The sequence below is a fragment of the Rattus norvegicus genome, chromosome 3 (assembly GCF_036323735.1).
Source record: "Rattus norvegicus strain BN/NHsdMcwi chromosome 3, GRCr8, whole genome shotgun sequence".
NCBI lineage: Eukaryota > Metazoa > Chordata > Mammalia > Rodentia > Muridae > Rattus > Rattus norvegicus.
Genome location: NC_086021.1, coordinates 179,180,477 through 179,201,870, shown reverse-complemented (window position 1 = coordinate 179,201,870; position 21,394 = coordinate 179,180,477). Strand labels below are relative to the sequence as shown.

General features: G+C 48.7%; 2 protein-coding genes across 4 annotated transcripts in view; one reads left to right on the top strand and one right to left on the bottom strand.

The window, feature by feature from the left end:
- Tshz2 (teashirt zinc finger homeobox 2) overlaps nt 1-21,394 on the bottom strand; it is a 446,931-nt gene that overhangs the window by 69,281 nt on the left and 356,256 nt on the right. The gene's annotated exons all lie outside the window — the stretch shown is intronic.
- LOC134486488 (uncharacterized) lies at nt 748-8,956 on the top strand. 2 transcript variants are annotated; one of them, XM_063285324.1, is made up of 3 exons: nt 1,731-2,077; nt 2,263-8,467; nt 8,670-8,956. In XM_063285324.1, exon 2 carries the CDS (start codon nt 4,917-4,919, stop codon nt 5,523-5,525), a length of 609 nt encoding a protein of 202 aa, XP_063141394.1. In that variant the 5' UTR covers nt 1,731-2,077; nt 2,263-4,916; the 3' UTR covers nt 5,526-8,467; nt 8,670-8,956. The 2 variants fall into 2 exon arrangements, with proteins under 2 accessions (XP_063141393.1, XP_063141394.1); XM_063285323.1 differs by having other exon boundaries at nt 748-8,467.

Below are 21,394 nucleotides of genomic sequence, written 5' to 3'. Positions count from 1 at the left end.
ACTAACCACAACTGTCACCCCTACAACATGACCCCTACCTAAGGCTCACGCATCTCAGAAGACAGGGAGGAAAGACTGTAAGGATCAGAGGACCAGGGCGTCTGCTGTGAGGTCATGCCTCCAAGATAGGACAGGGAAGCAGCCCCTGTGAAATCTCCACAAGAGCAGCACAGAGACAAAGCCGTTGATGTGCCAGCATGGATGATGGAAGTCTCACAAAGGCCCTATCCCTAGATGCCCTAAAGGCAACCTCTGTCCAGAGAGGGGGTGGGGAGTGTGTGTGTGTGTGTGTGTGTGTGTGTGTGTGTGTCTTCTCCAGGGATGAACCCTCTTATAGATTATCCAATCCCAAATTGTGAGCCCTGAATGCAAACACAGGAGCAACACTGAGTGGATCAGTAATAACCCCCCCCCCCGCTATGCTACCCCCCCCCCCCAGCACACACACTTCAGGGGAAGAAGTCATGAGTTTGGGAGGCAACAAGAGGACATGAGTGGAGTTATAGGGAGGAGGGATGTGTGGAAATGGTGTAAATACTACTGCTGTAGTATAAAAAAAACTCAAAAAAAATTAAATGAAAAGACCAAACCCAGTCCTGAGACACATTCCCCTCGCTACACTGTTCCTCCATGGTGAATGCCCGTCTCACACGTGCAGGACCATGGTTTCAACCCCAGACCTTCAAAACGTACATCCGCAAAGGACGAGAGAGTGGGCTTGTTATTGACGCAATACCCACACGTTCCCATTTGTCAGACTAACTCACCTGTCTCTCCCCCCCAACCCCCAGTGGATGAGAGATGACCCCAGTAGTGGGCTGCTGAAGTAGGTTCACCCTATTTCAGAACCTTCTCTAAGAACTAAGAAGACTCACTGGAAACAGCACTGAATGTCACACTCTCACCTCTCAGTTCTCTCCAGGATATACGCCAAGTGTAAAATTACCATCATTATTACAGCGAGCATCTTCATACTAAATATATATACATATATACATATACACACACACATATATATATACACGTGTGTGTGTGTGTGTGTGTGTGTGTGTGTGTGTGTGTGTGTGACTCTAGATGGATTAAGACAAGATTCCCGGGGCTGGAGAGATGGCTCAGCGGTTAAGAGCACTGCTCTCCCAGAGGTCCTGAGTTCAATTCCCAGCAACCACATGGTGGCTCACAGCCATCTGTAATGGGATCTGGTGCCCTCTTCTGGTGTGTCTGAAGACAGTGACAGTGAACTTACTCCATGCATAAATAAATAAATAAATAAACAAACAAAGGGCAAGATTCTGAAATATTAAACTATTGGATAGAATATCATGATTACACAGAGGCTGGAGGAATGGCTCAGTGGTTAGAAACACTGGCTGCTTTCCCAGAAGACCCAGGTTCAGTTTCCAGCAACTGTGGTTGTGTGGTGACCCACAACCACCTGTAGCTCCAGTCCCAGGGGATTCAAACATACTCTTGGCCTCCATGGGCACTGTACACATGCTACACAGACATACATGAAGGCACAACACCCACACACATAAAAAAAATAAAAAGAAAAACCCATAAAAATACTTATCCTATTTTTGTAATAGTGTTGCTTAAATATTCAGAAGCACTCTCTCTAAAGCCCCTAGGATACTCTACTGCTGCTGCCCACTTCTTTAATCATTTATTTATTTATTTATTTATTTATTTATTTATTGACTGACAGGGTTTCTGGGTGCAGTCTTGGCTGTCGTGGAACCAACTGGCTTTGTAGGCCAGGCTGGCCTTGAACTCACTTAGATCCACCTGCCTCTGCCTCCCGAGTGTTGGGATCAAAGGTGTGCGCCACCACACCCTGCTCAGACAAAGTTTTCTCACAGCACAGCACCGCTCACTCATTTACTTATTGTCTGTGGCTGTTCTCCTGCCACGCGGAAGCTTAGTAGTTACCATGGAAACCCTGTGGCAGGCAAAGCTGAAGATGTTACTAAGTGGCCCTTTATAGAAAAAGGTCACCGGCTTCTGCTGTAGCTAAAATCGAGGGACAAGGGATGATTCCGGCAGAGTTTTATCAGGACAGATATCTCAAGCAGAGGTGTGTGGAAGGGGTACTTGAGGGAGAACATTATAAGGTAACATTGTTTCGAGCGGGTGCAGGCTTTTGACTTCTTTCTCCTACAGAGGAAGACATACAGTTGATGCCTAAGGGGGTTGCTTGGGTGTTCATGGTGGGTGTGGACATGGTGATACCCACCCCCTCCCCTTTCTGCCATTGCCCAGTTTTTCAGGGCTCTTAGAATTCATCCTGGATGGATAAACTTCCTCCTCAAACTCCCTGTGTATACAGAAAAGCTGTTCTATTATTCAAATTCTCCAAGATCAAGGACATGAAATGAAGGCTGCCCCTGGCCCCATAAGACATCCGAACAAATCTCACGGCTTCCAAATGTGACTGTGTCACCCTGGGATTAATACCAAGTAATCCAGTTCCAGCATCAAGACAGCGAAAATAAGCATTTACTCTCCCGGAAAATCATTTTATACTGATTACAAGTTGTAGCCTGTCACTGTGACGGGAATTGGAAATGTGTACATTTGCGAGGTTAATATTTCTCTCTAAAGCTGCTTTCTCCCCCGCCCCCACCTGCTCAAAAGGGACAGAGCTCGAAGTAAACATTTGTCCAGAGACAGCTGCCTACTGACACATGGAGTCCGAGCGACCTTTTCATTTACTCGCTGGACTGGACAGGGCACAGTAACGTTGAGAAACAAAGTAGCCATGGTCACTGCTGTTCACGGCTCAGGCGAGATCATTCTGTCCTGGGGGCTGGCTCTTAGCTGGAGAGACGGTCAGCCTTGGGCCTGGCTTTTACTTGTGATACCAGTGGAACCTCATCCTTAACCATGACAGTGATTGTGCCTTGCTGGGGTCAACCCAATCTACGCTAAAATCCGCAGGCTGGACACTTTGAATTGGGAAAGCGCTTGCTGGGCACCCGTGAGACCGGAGTTCAGATCTCCAGCATGCTTCGTGTGACTGCAAATGCCTGTAATCCCAGCATGAGGGAATTGAGACAGGAGGATGCCAAGTACTCTCTGGTTAGCCAGTCTAGCTAAATCAGTAACTTCCCGGTCCAGTGAGAGATCCTGTTTAAAAAGAAAAATTAAAGGTCATCTGGACGTGCCAGCGCATTCCTTTAATCCCAGCATCCAAGAAACAGGCACAGAGGCAGGTTGTTCAAAGCCAGCCTGGTGTACATAGTGAGTTCCAGGCTAGCCAGGGCTATGTGGGAAGACCCTATTAAAAATTGGAACACGAAAGAGGAAAGCCCCCTTATGTTGACCTCTGACCTCCACATTCACCTGTGGGCCCCCACACATGCACACAAACGAAAGCATGTATTCACATGTGCACACACACTAAATAATACACAAACAAACATACAGTTAGAGATGCTGAAAGCAGCAATTGGCCAAACCAACAAAGTACGATCAGCAGTGTGGTCACCGTCCACCTCCCTGCTTCTCCTGTGTCTCTGCTTCAACTCTTTCAACCCAAGGTAAGTCATGCCAGCTCGTCAGCGGTGTCATCTCCAAGTCACCCGCAGTGGTTTTGTTTGTTTGTTTGTTTGTTTGTTTTGCTTAGTTCACTCAACTTACAGAGAATCACCACCTCTGGGAAGCCCTCCGGGGTGACATGGAGTTAGACTCAGTTTCTCTCAGGCCCTCGTCACATTCTAACATGTGATGCTGGTCCTGCCACAGAGGAACTGGGCCCAAAGTCATGGCCAAAGGGAAACAGTCTATAAAAAGCTGACACCCCAAAGCCCCACTCGGAAGCCTCCCCCTCCTCCCCTCATCATGAGTGATCAGTGGAGTTCACCGTCCAATCGTTTTTGTGCCAATGCTTGAGAAGAACTGAGCTATGCTGAAGAGAAGCAGGCAGGGCACCTTTACTCACCAACCCTGGACCGTGGAGTGCTTGCCTTTGCAGTAAAGAACATCTGGGGACATCAGAAGTCACGGTCTTACACTGTTACACACCAGCTTCTCTGCGAAAGTTCACTCCGTCTGCCTTCAGTAATTACATCTCTATAATATGGCACTAGTGACCATTAATTAATTAATTAATTAATTAATATCAGATAACTGACCACTGGAAGATTTAAACTAGGCGATATTCTAGAAACATCTAAACAGAGCCCCTTTCTGGCACACAATAAGCACATAATCCCCTCCCCCACTGGATTGGTGACTGAACCCCCAGGGCCTTATGTATGGGAAACCAGGTTCTTGTAACCTGAGCCACGTCTGTCTCCAGCTTTCCTCCACACAGCCTTACTCTGTCTTGTCCACCCATCCGCCCATCCATCCATCCATCTATCTGCCCATCTGTCCATCCATCCATCCATCCATCCATCCATCCATCCATCCATTTATGATAGGGTCTCTCTATGTAACCCTGGCTGTCCTAGAATTAATTCACTCTGTAGACCAAGCTGGCTTCAAACTCACAGCGATGTGTCTGCCTTTCTCCCTGTGCGCTGGCATTAAGGCATGTGCCATTAGTGGAGTGGCTTTTTGGATTTCAACCTAAATCTGTTATTCTTGGAAATTTCCAGAGAAGTCCAGAGAAGTGTTTCTGTTTCTCTTCTTGTTTTGAGACAAGGTTTCTCTGTGTAGCTCCTGGAACTCACTTTGTAGACCAGGCTGGCCTGGAACTCACATTCACCTGCCTTCACCTACCAAGTGCTGGGATTAAATATGAGAGCAACCACACCCTGTTTCTATGTTTTTGTAACTGGCTTTTCCCCTGCCTCTTGCCTGGGTCTCTGATGTTGGCCTTATGATCTGTCCCCCCCAATACCTGTGTTACTACAGTGGATTAGATTTTTGTTGTTGGTGATGTTGGTGGTTTTGTTGTTGTTGGTGCTATGGTGGTGGTGGTGGTGGTGGTGGTGGTGGTGATGATGGTGGTGGTGGTGGTTTTGGTGGTGGTTCTGGTGGTAGTGGTGGTGGTGGTAGTTTTGGTGGTGGTGGTAGTTTTGGTGGTGGTGGTGGTTTTGGTGGTGGTTCTGGTGGTAGTGGTGGTGGTGGTAGTTTTGGTGGTGGTGGTAGTTTTGGTGGTGGTGGTGATGGTGGTGGTGGTGGTGGTAGTTTTGGCGGTGGTGGTGATGGTGGTGGTGGTGGTTTTGGTGATGGTGGTGATGGTGGTGGTGATGGTGGTGATGGTGGTGGTGGTTTTGGTAATGGTGGTGATGGTGGTGGTGGTGGTGATGGTGGTGGTGGTGGTGGTGGTGATGGTGGTGACTGTGGTGATGGTGATGGTGGTGATGGTGGTGATGGTTTTGGTGGTAGTGGTGATGGTGGTTTTGGTGGTGATGGTGGTGATGGTGGTGGTGATGGTGGTGGTAGTGGTGGTGGTGGTGATGGTGGTGGTTTTGGTGGTGGTGGTGGTGGTGATGGTGGTGGTTTTGGTGGTGGTGGTGGTGGTGATGGTGGTGGTGGTGGTGATGATGATGGTGGTGGTGCTATGGTGGTAGTGGTGGTTTTGGTGATATTGTTGGTTATACATGTATTTAATGGGCATTTCCCACTGAGCTTTGATACTTGCAGCCAGAACTTCTCGTAACACTTTTTGTTTTACTGATTTATTTATTTATTTTGAGGTGGGGTCCAGCCTGGCCTGGAAATCCTCATGAATGCTAGGATTACTGACAAAGGTCCCCTCATTTATTTGTATGTCCCAATGCCCATCGGGGCATGACATTCACTGAAGCAAACGAGCACTGGGCAGAATCGCCCACCCTCCAACGGCTGCACCTGCACTTGCAGAATTGTTTCCTTCTGGGCCCAGGGCCCAGCCTAGAACACAATCTTAGACACACAGTAGATGCTCATTAAACACTTGCCTAGTTACACCCAGTCTTTCTGGCATCTTTAGAAGCCATGTTCGTCAGGGGCTGCTAAGCTTCTTCGCCAGGAAATGCCACCACCGGGTTAGTTTTAGACGGCTTTCACTACGTAGCCCAGGTTGGCCTCAAGCTCAGATCCTCCAGTCTCAGCTTCTCTACTACTGGGTTTCTAGGTGTCACGCTCAGCGATTCCCATCGGGCTTAGTTGTCCTGTAACGGCCTTAGTTTTTCACTCCCTCAGTGGCCGGATGCACGTGGGAGGTGCCTCGTGAAGGGTTTTTGGGGTGGCTTAGTTTTGGGGTGGCTTAGCCTTTCTATTGCTGTGACAAAAACACAATGATTGAAGAGTAAGTTGGGGAGGAAAGGGTTTGATGGCACCACCCTCCGGACTCCGCCGTCAGTCTCTAATAAAGAAAAGGCTCTACTGACTTGGCCACAGCCTGGTGTTAGGGAGGCCTCTTCTCAGTCGGGCTGCCTCCTCTCAGATGACTCTAGCTTATGTCAAGCTGACATAAACCAGCCCAGGGAGGGGATGCAGATGCTTTCTACCTGAGACAGAGTCTTGACTACCAGGCTGTTTTCCCCTAGGTGGAGAACTGAGGACAAAAGGAATTTGGACATTTCCCTGCCTGGCCTTGATTTACCCCTGCCAGCCTTCACCCATGGTGTGAACTGGCCAGTGGCGTTTTCCTTTGGCTGCTGTTCTGTCTTGTCCAGACAGGGACCTACAGGTAGCCAGATAGGGAAGTCCAAAGTTAGGCTTCCAGAATATCCAGCACTGAATTGAACGAAGCCCAGCCCAGTCTGAATATGATCCTCAAATTAGGAGCCAGACGGGCAAGTAGGCTGCAGGAAGCATGGCTGCCTGGGCTCTTCAGGCCACTGTCTCTGAGGCTGCAGGAAGCGTGGCTGCCTCGGTTCTTCAGGCTACTGTTTCTGACATTTTAAACAGAAGGCATGGGAGGCTCTGGGTAAAGGTTGGGGCGGAGGCTTAGATATTCCAGGAATCTGCGGCCAGAGCCTAATGAAAATCTGACAGAAAGCAACCTCTCCCCACTTTAAAAGACTCTGTCCAGGCAGGCCTGTGGATTCAAAAGCCATTGAGGAGGAAGTGGCTGCCATGTTCCAGCCTTTGACATCAGGGTGACCTCAGAAAGAGTTATTTAATTCCAAAGCACATCAACGGGCTATTCACACGTAGGGAGGGGAAAAGAAAAGGATTTATATCCCTTTCATATATAAAAGGAAACAGATGTGATTTTCTTTACAAAGAGCATTTCATTAAAAAAAAAAAGGCGAGGCAGAGTTAACATAACCATTATTCTCCGTCACAGGAAAAGCCAACGCTGTTTGCCTGTCATTATAGAAGGTAGCGAAATCCTTCCATCCCCCAATTTCTCGTAAACATTCCCCCCGCCTTCTGGGAGCAGGTCTCTGTTTCCCATCTCACAACGAAGCCATTTTCTTAGACTAACGTTTTATATACACAGCTCGGATACAATGCAAACTCCGGGTATCCCAAAGGCAACGGGGCATTCGTTTATACTAAATCGGAAGTGTCACCCTTGGCAACCTGCAGCGGTGAAACATTTATTCAGGCTTGCATCCGTGGCACTTAGAATTATTTCTTTCATGCCTGATAGCCAAATTACAATATGGCAGGCTTCCCTGGAGCCATGGGATCATTAGTGCCAGCTCACAACATACTTTCAACTGATATGGCATTTCATGTACAGCTGCCAATCAAAAACCGGGATATGCAAATGGGGACGGGAGCCCCGGTGTACAGTTCCTGTACTGTGAGCTCCTCACAGATTTCCTTAATGACTAGCAGTCATTCCGCTGAGTAGAAGCAGAAAGAACACACAGGAAAATTCCCCCAGGAAGCTGGTTGCAAGAGCCAGGAATTTTTTTCCCCCCATTGATTTCCATATTTACTCTCTCGCTTGCCCCCTCTCTGTGTGCTTCTAAACAGGACGTCTAAAATATGGGAGCGGAGCTCGTTACATAAATACAGCCTCGTCATTGTGGCGGAAATGGTCAGGCCACATTAAGATGCTTGCAGAGGGCTCCCTTTGCATAAGGGCTTGGGGTCCGGACCTTAGTGTAGGAGGCAGGCTCGCTGTGAGGCCGCTTGGCCCCGCGGGTCATAAACGCCCCCTGACGGATGGAGCTGGGTCCTTGCCTCGGAGGAGGAGGCACAGTATCCTTTGTGTTTTCCGGTCCCCGCTTTCCTTTCCTCCTTGGCCCAGAGTCCTGCTTGCAACAGTCAGTTCTAGCCGTCCCCAGGGGCTTGCTCTCCAAGCTCTCATTCAGGGCCTTGTTCTGTCTGTTTCTCTCTACCAAGCCCAGTACGGGCGGAGTGACATAGCGTCAAGGAATGGACCGCATTACCTAACAGAGTAGAACTGTGTTCCAGAACCTTGGGTTTAAACTTGCGATCTCACGGGGGACTGAGGAACGTCTTTGTTGGAAGTGCTCATTACACCTTGGTTTGCTCATCACATGTTGTATAGGCACCTCATAATGTCACCCGGTACCCACAACTATACACAAGTTTTATGTATCAGGTAAAATATGAACAAGGGGTTGTCAAGGGGGCTGGGCTGGTGAAGGCACGGGTGCATGCGAGCCTAGAAATCTAAGTTCGGTCCCTGGATCCACAGAAAGTTGCAAAGAGAGAACCAATTTCACAAAGTTGTCCTCTACAGTCAAAAATATTAATAATAATAATAAAAAAAGCGTTACAACCGGCATCTGTGTATTCTCCAGGAGCAGTGAGGAGGCCCCCCCCACCCGCTGATGGAGAGTGTGTGTGAGCTCCCGAACTGCCCAGTGTGAGTGTGGGCCACCCACTTTCCCCCGACCCCCCTGCACCCAGGAGAACCTGCTGGGGTCTGAGGGACGGACACACCACCACTGTAAACAGGCCCCCACCAGTTAGTGTCTGTGAGATGCTGACTTCGGGGTTCTCCTTTATGTTCCACTTCTGAGAAGCCATGAAATATCAAACGCTAATGATGTGACATTCCAAAGTGATAAAAATCCCTTTCAAGAAAGGCTTATCTGCTCTGTTTCCGGTCTCCATTTTCTTCTTACTCAGGGAATATATGCTCCTTGTGTGTCTAGATCTGGCTGAGCCTTTTATTTCCACAAATGAGAAAATGGCCCATCATTTAATTGCAGGTTTGGCTGTATTCTCCGCTTATGTCTAAAAAGATTAAATGACGGGGAGATGCTATTAACGTGGGTACCACAGGGCTCACCGTATCTTGAGTCTGCTCCGGGAGTATTTTCACTTAAAACTGACCGAAACAGGCGTTGGCCATGCTTTTATACAATTGAGTGAGGGTCCAGAGAAGACAAGGCTCCTCCCTGAAGTCACACAGCCGGCAATTAGTAAGAACTGGATCTAGTATGTCCGAGGGGCAACCGACGTCCTCTGGGGGCATCATTCAGAAATACTGTTCACAAAGGAGATTCTAGCTCGAAAGAAAATGCATGCCGCACTGCAGCTCTCCCTTCAACAAAATTATTGAAGGTGTTGTATTAAACTCCCAGTCTAATTTAAATAGATGTGTCAGCAAGTCAGGATTCCCGGAGCAACTTTGAAACTTCACATTTGATCTCCTCTCTCTTCCCAGAGCCACCCCCCTACCCCGCCACCCGCCCAGTTCTCTCTCCTCCTGTAATGAATGTCTTCCTTTCTCTCCCTGCTGTCCCTTCCTGCTATTTGTCTGTAAGCAGGAGCCAGCTCCTGGCTCTTCTAACTGCGTATTCCTCACATAAATTTTCCTGTGTTTCTGGAGGAAACCCTCGCCTCTCACAGCTCCTCGGGGTATCAGGTTAGCTCTTACACCTCCCCCCCGGCTAAGGCCATCGACTCTTTCCCCCCTCTGGAGGTCTACGGGGCGCAGTTCTTATATTACTAAGCTTTCAAAACAGCAAAAGCGTACAAGGCAGGGCCCAGGGTGGAGGTCACATGTCACCCAGAGAAGTGCTCTGGGAACACTTCAAGTGGCAGACATCAGATCTGGTTTTGTCCTGAACTTATGTTAAGCTCCTTGCTAACCGTGGCACATTTCCAGAATCTAAGAGATTAGTCAGACTAAAGAAATGGGAGACCGAGGGGCAGTTGGACACTGAGTTGTGGGTTTTTTTTTTTAAAATATTAGTCAAACCGTCATAAAAACAAAAGGCCCAGATTTAATTATTCCCACAGAACTTCTGCAGTGTGTTTCAGGGGTGGGGCTGTGTTTATCCTGACTACTTGCTGCTCATCAAAATGATGCTTGATACCTCCTCATAGCCTTTCTCTCAGCGTATAAGGAAGGGACAGGCAGCCCGCTGTGCGGAGGGAGACAAGGAGGCCCAGAGAAGCAGGGGTACATCTAAGCTCACAGTCCTCCCTCACACAGAGGCCAGGTGCTCCACTCTCCCTCACGGCAGCTTCTCTCTCTGAGACTGGAGTCACAGAGGGTGACTACTAGTTTCTGCCACTCTACAGCTCGTGTCCCTGAAGAGTTGAAGGATGGGAATCCAGGCAGGAAGTTGATGCCCAAGGGAGCCAGGGGATGCCTGGGAAATGCCGCACGGGCCCAAGAGGAGCGGTCTGCATCCACTCTCCCGAGCCGAGCCGTCTCATTTTTGTCTGGCCAGACCTTCCTTCTCACCGCTCTCTGCTCCGCAGACCCGTTGTGGCTCAGGCCTGTGTGCTGGGGCGATACCTTGGCAGGTGTATTGTGTGTCCATCATGGCCCCCTCCCCTGGTTGTCTGTTTTAACTCTTCTGTGTCTGGATGGAATGTACGAGGGAGGAACTGAAGGACGAAGGATCCAAACCTTGGGCTTTTGAAAGCCAAAGGCCACAAATCCGGGACACACAGTGTTATCTGAGCCAATCTTTGTCCTTGGTCAAGCGCCAGGCTCCCGCCTGAGCTGGTGAAAGCATCAGATTTGATGAGGAAGAAATGACTCAGGAGAACAAGAGTGTGGGCTGCTGGGGTGGGTCAGGAGAATGGACTCTTGAGTCAGCTCCCAGCCCATCCCTGTGGGGTCGGGTTAGTTAGGGGACAGGGGTTTCCTTGAAGCAACGGCAGACTCAAGGGAGATGCACAGCCTGTGACCGTACAAAGCCCCATGGTCCTCTATCTGTCCTGTCCTGACCCACATGGCTCTAGAATGGCTTCTGAAAGAAACAACAGTTTCACCAGTCTCCAAGGAGAGGACAGAATTCCCCCGAGAAAGAGAAGAGATCTGTCGGGAAACAAAAGCCTGTAGGAGACCAGGAGAGGCTTGGGGGGTGACTATGGGCTGGGAATGAAGATGACACAGTCGATGCCGGTGTAGAGAGAAGAGACCAGGCGATGGGTCAGCTCTGGGCACGTGGGGACACCCAGGCTCCAGCTAAGAAATGGCAGGAGGCCCCTTGAGGATGAGAGCAACCGAGACCGCCCAGCAGGAGGAAGTTTTGATATCCCACAGCTCTAACCACTGAGGGGTTTTCTTCTAGATCTAATGCAGTTCCGGGAGAGGAATGATCACAGGCCGAAAAAAACGAAGGCAGTTATGTGTACGCAGGCCAGGGAGTTTGTATTCTGGAAAAAACGTTCTTTACTCAGGCAGGCAACTTTCTCGTTTTTCCCTACCATGGAGCCTTTTGCCCAGTAGTTTAATAGTCAATCAAGGTAATGTCTAAAAATCATCACCATCACCATCACCACCACCACCACCACCACCACCACCACCCCCCCCCCCTCATCCTCATCCTCATCATCCTCATCATCAAGGGTTGTGTGTAGCCTCTGTCTCAGTAGGTAGCACAGGATGACCTTGGCGTCCTGTTCTTCCTGTCCCCATCACCTGAGTGCCACGACTCGAGCTGTGTCTCACCATGGTTGGATTATATGGTGCTGGGGACAGAACCCAGGGCTTGGTGCATGCCTGGCAAGCAAGCGCTCTGTTAACTGAACCACAAACCTAACTCGTAGTCAATACGGTCTTAACGGATGAACAGTCGCATGCTAATACAATTGGAGCACACAAGCACACACGTTGTGCCTGTAGGCTCACCCACACACACGTTCTATTAGCACTAGGTGGTGAACGTCAACTGTGGAGCCAGTGTTTATTTTATTTATTTATATTTATTTATTTAGCCTGTGGGATACCAGTGGTTGGTATAGAGCCTACTTGGCAATCACAAATCAAGGATTTATACTTTGGGATTTTTTTTTTAGAGCTGAATTGGAAAGCCCATGGTGTGTCAGCATCTGTAATTGAACTCACAGCTCAGTGCTGAGTTGAGGAGAGAGAGAGAAAGAGAGAGAGATGGTTGTACAGGCACCAAGCCAGTGTTGAGCCCACTTGGAATTGTAGGCGCTCACTCATCCCTCATGTGTGAAGACATGAAAATATTTCTCCTCCATGAAATTAATCTGCTTTGGGTGGCAGCAAGGAATGGAAAGGAAAGATCTAGAAAACAGCCTCAGTGCCTTAAGACCCAAATCCCTTTCCCTGGGGGAAACAGATCCAAGTTTGTCTGTCTGTTCTGGAAATCAGTTTCTCAAAACTCATTCCTGACAGGCCAGAACTGTCCGCCGACCGCTACCCATTTCTCTCCCCTAGTATTTGTCCCCGGCCGGCTAAGCTTCTGTCAGCTCAGCAGTTTTTCTGCCTTGGCTTCTGGTGTTCCGTGAGGGAAATCTATGGCCTGATCATAAAGCTTCTAGAAGGATCAGGGATATTTGTCACAGATGTCTCTGATAATTCTTCAGCAGCGAGCCCTTTGGAAGGAAGCCATCTTTCCCCCTGTGCAGTCTTGGTGTTCCTTTGACTTCTTCCCCCTTTCCCGTGGTGTCAAAGGTTCCCATTCGGTTCCCTCCCATTTGATTTAATTGCAGCTTAATCCTTGAAACATTGCTTCAATTAGATATCATAATTTATGACAGCAAAGAGTGTCTACTTCCAGTTTTCTGAGCCCACTCATCTTCCCCACTCTAGGAACTTCTGACTTACGGTGTATCTGAGAAGTTCAAGGTGTGGGAGATCTAAAATTGTATCCTACATTTACTTATTTATTTTTGTGTGTGCATGCGTGCATGCGTGCATGTGTGCACATTGTGTGCGCTAGCTTGCACACACTTGCAGCACGGTGTAGCGCAGAGGACAGCTCACAGGAGCTCTCTCCATCTAACACGTGGGCTCTGGGGATGAAACGCGGGTCTTTAGGTTAACTGGCACCTTCATCCAAGGAGCCGTCTCTCTCGCCCAGGTATGGGAGGTTTTGAACGACATTTTCTTGCCTAATATCTTCATGTGTTTTCATTAGATCTCTGTTTTGTTGGGCTTTGTGGCATGGGGGTCTTGCTGGGGTTCAGGCTGGTTGACCTCGAGTATGAATCCTCCTGCCCCTCCCTCTCTACCGAGTGCTGGGGTTACAGACGTGGGCACCATGCCTGGATCAAACTCTGTTATTTTGTCTTTTGAGTGCACAGAGGCTGAAATCTCGCTCAGCTTCAGGACACTGCTTCCTCCTTCTCCTTAGTAGAAGTGGAGAACGCACAAACCGAAGATGTCACCTAATCCAGGGGTCGGCGACATGTGGCCTCGTGGGATCAGGCACGTCTTGGGAGCTGGAACTTTAAGGATGACGTGCATTTTTTTATGGACTGTGGAGGGGAGAGCTTAAGAGCCACACAGGCCGTTAGGCCCTAGAGGCGAAAGGTTCACCAGCCCTTCACAGACAGTATCCTACAGCCTGAAGACTCTGGATGACCCGGAAGATTATGGGTGACCCGGAAGCAGTAAGGAACAGCGCTGTGGTCCCCTTTCTCCTGAGAGAGCTCTGGTTGCTGGGATTTAGCTCAGTGGTAGAGCGCTTGCCTAGGAAGCGCAAGGCCCTGGGTTCGGTCCCCAGCTCCGAAAAAAAGAACCAAAAAAAAAAGAAAGCGCAACGAAGATGTGAGAATTCCAACCCATCAGCAAGGAGGAAAATTAAGGCACAAACGACTGAAGGCTCATATTTTAAAATATTATTTATTGTATTTAAATTGTCATGCACTAAATATTTTTCAAAAGATGAAACACAAGCAGGCAGTAAGTCTATGGGACCATCGGCATCTTCAGCCATCAGGAAGATCTGTGGAAGTAAGGGGCGGGTATGCGGAGGTTCGATTCTTCAGGGAGGGACTACTGGTTAGTTCTGTCCACTTGCTGCGACCTAGATTCATCAGAGAAGAGAGTCTCTGTGGAGGGATTTCCTAGATCAGGGTGGTCAGCGAGTATACAGGAGGGAAGTTGTTTTGATTGTTAATTGACATAGGAAACCCAGCTCATTTGTGGATGGCACCATTCCCTAGGCTAGGGGTCCTGAGCTATGTTAGGCGGGAGAAAAGCTGCGTGAAAACTAGGCAGCAAGGAACAGGATGGGCGCATTTACTCCTGCCTGTGCGCATGATGTGACTAGGCTTCTCAAGCTGCGGCCGCCATGACTTCCTGCCCTATAACCTTTGACCCGGAACTGCAACCCAAAGGGACTCTCTCCTTCCCTATGTTGTTTTGGCTAAGAAGTTCCGTCACATTCACATTAAGGAAGCCAGAACAGTGGGCGTGCCAGGCCGCTGGGTGTGCTCAACTCGTGGTTGGGAAGCAAAGAGATTAATTAATTAAGGGTCTGGAACCCCAAAATCCCCTTCAGGGAAGGGCGCTCCTCTTTCAACAACCCAGCTCCCCCCACCCTCACTGTGTTCCACCTCTAAAGGTTCCCTAAGGCTCATGTGTTGGGATTGAGGCGACCTCACAGAGAGACTCCGCATATCCCATCAGGAGGGATATCTTACTGATACGTAGGAAGGGAAGTGAATGTTTTGGAAGGGGGTATAAAATATTGCACCATCAGACAGAGAACTCATACGAGGCCTGGTCAAGCCTCCGGCTTTCCCGAAGGCAGGCGTGCACTCCTGTTAAGAGCAACACGGTTCTGCAAAGCATGCTGACACACGTGCGCGAGGAACGAAGACGGGTAGGATCTATATGGGGCTCCCCAGGAAGAAGTGTGTTTATTACCACTCCTTCTGTCTGTCTGACTGCTGTGTGGAAGGTAAGGTAAGTGACTTCCAAAGACAAGCTCCCGGGAACTTTCCAATCCTGTGGATCTTGGAGCAGAAACACCAGCGCCATCGGAGGAATTCGGACTAGCCTGAGCCACCCCGTGGTGAAGAAGCCCAACGAGCAGCTGGGTTTTGAAGGGGTGTGTGAAACAGGGGCATGGAGGTGGGTGTACTCACTTGAGATTTCGACCGCTCTTCCAGTTTGCTGGCCTCTGGTTTTAGCACAAAGGCCTTGTCCTGGAATCTCCTCACTTCAGAGCAAACTGGGAAAGTGGAGCTTTCGTCCTGGTGGATCTTTCTGTCTAGACTGCTCTCCCCTTTGCTCCTCCCTTGGCTAACTTCTTCCTGCATTTTATTTTCTCGTGGTGTTTTTCTCCATCGCCCAGGAGGACCAAGGAGGGCTCCATTGCTGCAGCTCTTGTGTCAGTTTGTCCTTCCTGTTAGTATCCAGTCAGTCGGCACCCGTGAGCGTTTTCTCCCCTGACGAAGTATGAGAGCTGTGATCTGGGAGGTTGGGTTGCCACTGTTTTGATTATAACTTTATTTTTTAAATGAACGATGATTATTTATTTACACGCTGTGAGCAAAAGCCTTTTTTAAAATTTTAGTTGTATCTTTAAGTGCTTGTGCATGTGTGCGTGTGTGCACAGTGTATGCACTTGAGGCCAGAAAAGGGCATCGGGTCCTCTGGAGCGATCACAGGCAGTTGTAAGTTGCCTGATGTGGATGCTGGGAAACTGAGCTCGGGTCCCCTAAACGAACAGTGTGCGCTCTTAACCATTGGGTCATTTCTCCAGTCCCAAGGCAAGGTCTTTCTATGTAACCCAGGCCGGCTCTGAATTCAAGATCCTCCTGCCTCAGCCTCCACAACACTAGGATGATGGTGGATCCAGCCATGCCTGGTTGCCTGCGTCTGCCTTTTCTGCAGGGATAATGAGTTTGACACAGTAGGGACTCAATAAACGCAGGCATAAAAACACAGTGGCATATGGAAAATGTTATGAAATATATGATTCTGTACTCTATCAAAAACGTTTTGAATAGAAAACAGACAAATCCAGGCATCAGTAAGCAACGAAAGCAAAATGGTAGTAGGGCCAATTCATGCTCAGAACCACAGCGCAAACACCCTTTAGACTGAGGCACAGATATAAAGGTAAGCATACCTTTGCCCATCCCCTTCCCCTCCCCCTTCCTTACTCCCCCTTAAAGACAGGGTTGCATGTATCCCAGGCTATCCTTGAACTCACTACATAGCCAAAGATGACCATGGGCTTGCGATTCTCCTGCCTCCATCTCCCGACTCCTGGGTGAGGGCGCATGCGCGCACATGTGCCCTCTGCTGTTTCTTGAGATGGGTTTTCACTTAGACCCGGAGCTTGCCTATTGGGCTATGCTGGCTCACCATGGAGACCTAGATATCCAACGGCCACTCCCTTGGTGAGGTTTGAAGTTTGTGCCAGCATGCCTGGCTTTTTAACTGATTTCTAGGCATCTAACTCTGGCCGTCACATTCATACAGTGAACATTTTGCTGGCTGAGACATTTCCTCACATCTCCAGTCCCTTCTTCCCCACTTGCTGTTTTCCTTACTGAGACTGGGACTTCCGCTGTACTTCAGGCTGTCTTGCAATTCACCCCGCGGCTCAGGCTGGCCTTGAACTCACAGTGCTTCCTGCCTTAACCTTCTGAGTTTTGTGACTATGGGCGCACGCCAATATTTCCCACTCAGAAGAGGACCACTTTAAAAACACGATTATTTTTAACGTAAAGGCATTCTCTCAATATATGTAGCATGCGTGTTACGCTTGGGAGAGCAGGCGTGTAGCCCAGGAAAGCTGGTTTCCTTTTAACGAAAGTCAATGGGAGTTGTTATGGTGAAATGACCTGTCCTCAGGAAGGAGCATATAGCCACGCGTAGTCTCTCCATGGGTAAGAATTCGAGAATACGGAGCTGTAGCTTGGACTTTTGGGGACTCCATTCAAGATCCTGGAGTCATTTTCTTCTTTGCATTTTTGCTACCATCCCACAAAGGAGCCATCAGTTAACAAGCCTTGTTGGCTTAAACTGCAGCCTGTCGCCAATCCTGTTGTCCTGAGTATTGAGTCCTCTCTCCTCCCCTCCTCCCTCTATCCTTCTCTCCTCTCTTTCCTCTCTCTTCCCTCTGTCCTCTCTTCTCTCTTCTCCTCTCTCCCTCCCTCTCTGTCTCTCTCTTTCTCCCCTCTCCCCCACCTCTCTCTCCCCTTCCCCCTGGACTGACAACTAGAAGAAAGCCATTTGTAGCCAGTTATTATGTCCAAGATACAAACAAGCTCTTATTAGGGAAATAAGAAGCTAGGCTATTTAAATACTTAAAGTATTTGGTACACCAATGGTAGGACAAACAGAAGGCCCGAAAGACAGGAACGGCCCCAGAATAACACCTAAGGTCAAAATCAGATCCTGCCAAACATATTTTCTTCATAATTTATCATCCCTCTTAGGCACGGCGTACAGGATGACTTCTAAATTGATATCATATACGAGTCAATGCCAAATCAGTGAGGGAAGTCTGCACATGCTGAGGATTACAGAAGACACAGATAGAGCCTGAGTCCCATCACTCCCTAACCTTACCCTCAAACATGGCCACCAAGAATGGCCCCACTGGCCAAACGTCATTCTGTCTCTCTGTCTCTGTCTGTCTCTGTCCTCCACACCGTGTGTGTGTGTGTGTGTGTGTGTGTGTGTGTGTGTGTGTGTGTGTGTGAATTTCCCTGCTTTCTCCCAAGAACAAGACAACCATAGTCTTAGCTTGGCTGCATTTTCCTGTGCAAAGCAGAAAAAAAAGAAAAGCCCCATCAGAAATATGACCCGATAGGGAACCAGAGAACCAGAAGAAGCCGAAGGTGAAGGTGGCTGGAAAGGATACTGGTGTCTTTGCTTAAAGTCCTTTATTCCCTGGGACAGAGGAGGTGCAGGTGAGGACCGGCTTTTCTCCTGGAGGCTCCACGTCATGGCTTTAAGCAGGTGGGGTGAGGCTTACAATACCAGAGGGAGGGGGGATCTACAACCCCCCCCCCAATCATACTGTCCACTAATGACGTAATCCTACCCTTCCTTCCCATGTGGAGACTGAATAGGCAGCAAACCCCCCCCTCACTTTAGACACTAGAAAGGTAGGGCTCCGAAATAGAAACTTCGTGCCCAATGGCGCCCAGCATGTCTGCAGGGACGCCGACTTTTGGATCTCCTACTTCCTTCTGCACCTCGCCACTTCCACCTACAGAATGCCACAAGATGTCTCCTACCGCAGACATCCTCAGACTCCTAGAATGCGCCGACCAGGTTAAAAAAAAGTTTTAAGAAACCGACAAAGGGTTTCCAACTTTTTTTTTTTTTTTTTTTTTTTTTTGCCAAGGAGGATTTTTTTTTTTAAAAACGAACTCTGCGTTACCATATTTCCATTAAAGAACAAGGTAGCACGAGACACATACATCTGTGTGCAGATCCAAACGCGTTTGGCTTTAAATTTTCTGTCTGAGTAAACCTCATCGCCTTCCAGGCACTGCCTCACCGCGCTGCCTCGCCATGCGGGCTCGCACAATTCCATCTGGCCGTTCTTATATACAGGTCATGGCTGGCCTCGGGGACTTTTTACTTAACTGTTCTCTGTCCCTGGCTCACCTTCCCCAGGTGGCTTTCAGCCTTGGTTCCTAAATTTACTCAGTGGACGCGAGGGCACCGCCCCTCTCCAAGCAGGCTCTTTCTAAGCACCGCCCCCTCTGTGCTGGTTCGTTTGCTTCTCTTATGGTCCTTCTCGATTATTCACCGTCTCTCCTCACTACAGCAGGAGCTACGGAAGCACAAGAAGTGAAAAAAATACTATCTGGGCGTGTTCATTCCCTGGATAGCATCATGAGAATAAAATCACCATGGAGTCCGACATCCTGCTGGCAGAAAGGGTTGGTTCAGCCACAGTCAAATGTGTGGCAATCTTATGACCTCACGACTCAATCTCTCTTAAATAATCTTGCTCCCAGCTAGACAAGCACATCAAGCCCCAGAAAGAAAGCGACTGCTGGTTAGCCCTGGAAAGATGGCTCAGCAGTTACAGAGGACTGGTTCCAACACCTATGTTAGACAGCTCACAACTGTCTGCAACTCCAGCTGTAGGGGAATCTCACGCCCTCTTTTGGCCACTATGAGAACTGCACACACACACACACACACACACACACACACACACACACACACCCCGGAAGTGACTACTGGGCAGACATCTTTGGGGGCTTTTTTCAGGCTGCATAGTGACCTTTCATCTCAGACCAGGAAGAAAACAACCCCATAAACAATTGAGAGATGAAAGAACAGAGGAATGGAAAAGGGAAGAATTAACCTCTATAACTGTATGAGCATGTGTAAGTGTGGGCATGGCGTGTGTGGCGGTCAGAGGACAACCTTCAGGAGTCAGTGTTCACTTGCCACTATTATAATTTTAATTATAACTAATATTAGAATAATGTCCCATTAGCCGGGTTAGCTAGCTTCTGGAGCTATCCTCCACTCCCCAGGGGATGTTGGCATCACAGGTGTGTGTGCTACTGAAACCTGGGCTTACACCTGACTGACCTAAGGTTGTCAGGATCTTGTGGCAGCTAGGGTTTCACCCACCAGTCCTGTCCCCAGCCCCTGTTGTAACTGCAATACCGGCATCACCCACTGTTGTGGTTCGTCATAGAAAGTCCACGATGAAGACACTCCAGTCTGATTAGGGCGAAGGAAGTGCTTGGAGAATTGGCAACATCTTAAATCATTTAGCATTCAAAAAAGCCAGGCACAGCTAAGGGTAGCAGCTGAAGAGTCGCAGATGGGACTGGAACCTGGTTGTCTACGCTTGAAGACGTCTGCCTTGGCTATGCGGTGTGTCTCAGGTCCTGCGTCTGCCAAGCTCAGTTGACACCCTCAGGACCTCATGCAATCAGGGTCAAGAGTACATGAGATAACCAGTGCAAGCCCCTCTGTAGCGGGAGTTGAGTGTCGGCGTCTGTCACTAGTGGTATTTGCAAAGACACTTGGCTCTAGCCTTTCAAGACCCTGAAATAGCAAAAGCCATTGGCCAAAGGGAACAGAGGGCGGACCATGTCTGTCTACCCCCACATCAAGGACAACAGTAGCCACGTCTGGTTTGTAAGGGTCTCCTCTGACTGGCCACACCCTTGGCCACTGCTTAACTCCTATGACGGCCTTAGGAGGGAGCCTTTTGTGGTGTCTTCAGGGAGGAGAAGAATAACTGGTGGTGGCCAACCATGACTGACGGAGGTAGCAGATGGACCTGGCATGAGATCACTGTCAGCCAGACCTTCTTGGTGACATATTTGTCATCATACGTGAAATCAGCCTGTGTGCTTGCACACACAAAAGGGGAACTTTATTTCCTTAAAAAAGGTGGATAAGGCAGCAGGAATGCAGTTGGCACCGAGAGCTTGGCTCCCATGTATAAGGCTCTCCGACTGCACCCTAGCACCTTATCATCAAGCCAAGCATGCTGGCACATGGCTACAGGGCCAGCTACCCAGGAGGCTGGCACAGGAAGACCACTTGAGCTCAGGGGCTTGAAACCAGTCTGGGTAACACAGGGAGATCTCACTTCAAAATAAAACCAAAAACAACAAGTCAACTAAGCAAACAAAACTTGTGAACGGTCCTCATTCTCTAATCATCATGACAAGAGATGGATATAGATGATATATAGGTGGATATAGAGTGTATGTATGTATGTATGTATGTATGTATGTATGTATGTAGATAGATAGACAAAACTATCAGATTTACAGAAACGTTCTTAAACCATGGCCATTGTTGGGACTGGACAACTCAGTTTCTAGTACTTAGGAGGGAATTCGAGGAACTTTGCTTCCACAGTGGACAATAAACCTTCACCCTTGGTGACTTACCCCAGATAGCTTTTCCAGAGATGGACGAACCATGCTTCTCACCAGGTGAGGTGGAGTATGGGCACCCGAATGCTTTAATGCAGACTCTTAGCAGCCTCCTGCCAACCCCCAACATCAAGAGTTTGAACTTATTTGTGGAAAGGGAACTAAATGGTCTTGGCCTTGGACCTGAAGAATCAATATGGCTTGGGATAGTGAATGAACAGGGAACCCAGAGGGTACGGGCTTTGTTCTCTGGAGAAGGGAGGGTTCTAATCTCTGAAAAGATATTAAAGTAGACTGTGAAGGAGGTAGGTTTTTAAGAGGTCTCTGAGACGTGGCAGTTGGGGAGATGTTTTTTTTGAAAGAGAGAGACAGAGAGAGACAGAGACAAAGAGAGACAAAGAGAGACACCAATACATGGAAGGAATTGTAAAGATGAGAGCAAATAAGAGCATGGGCCATGGGCCAA

Coding starts and splice junctions, on each gene's coding strand:
- LOC134486488 (XM_063285323.1), top strand. CDS start 4,917: ATGGTGGTGGTGGTGGTGGTGGTGGTGGTGGTGATGATGGTGGTGGTG.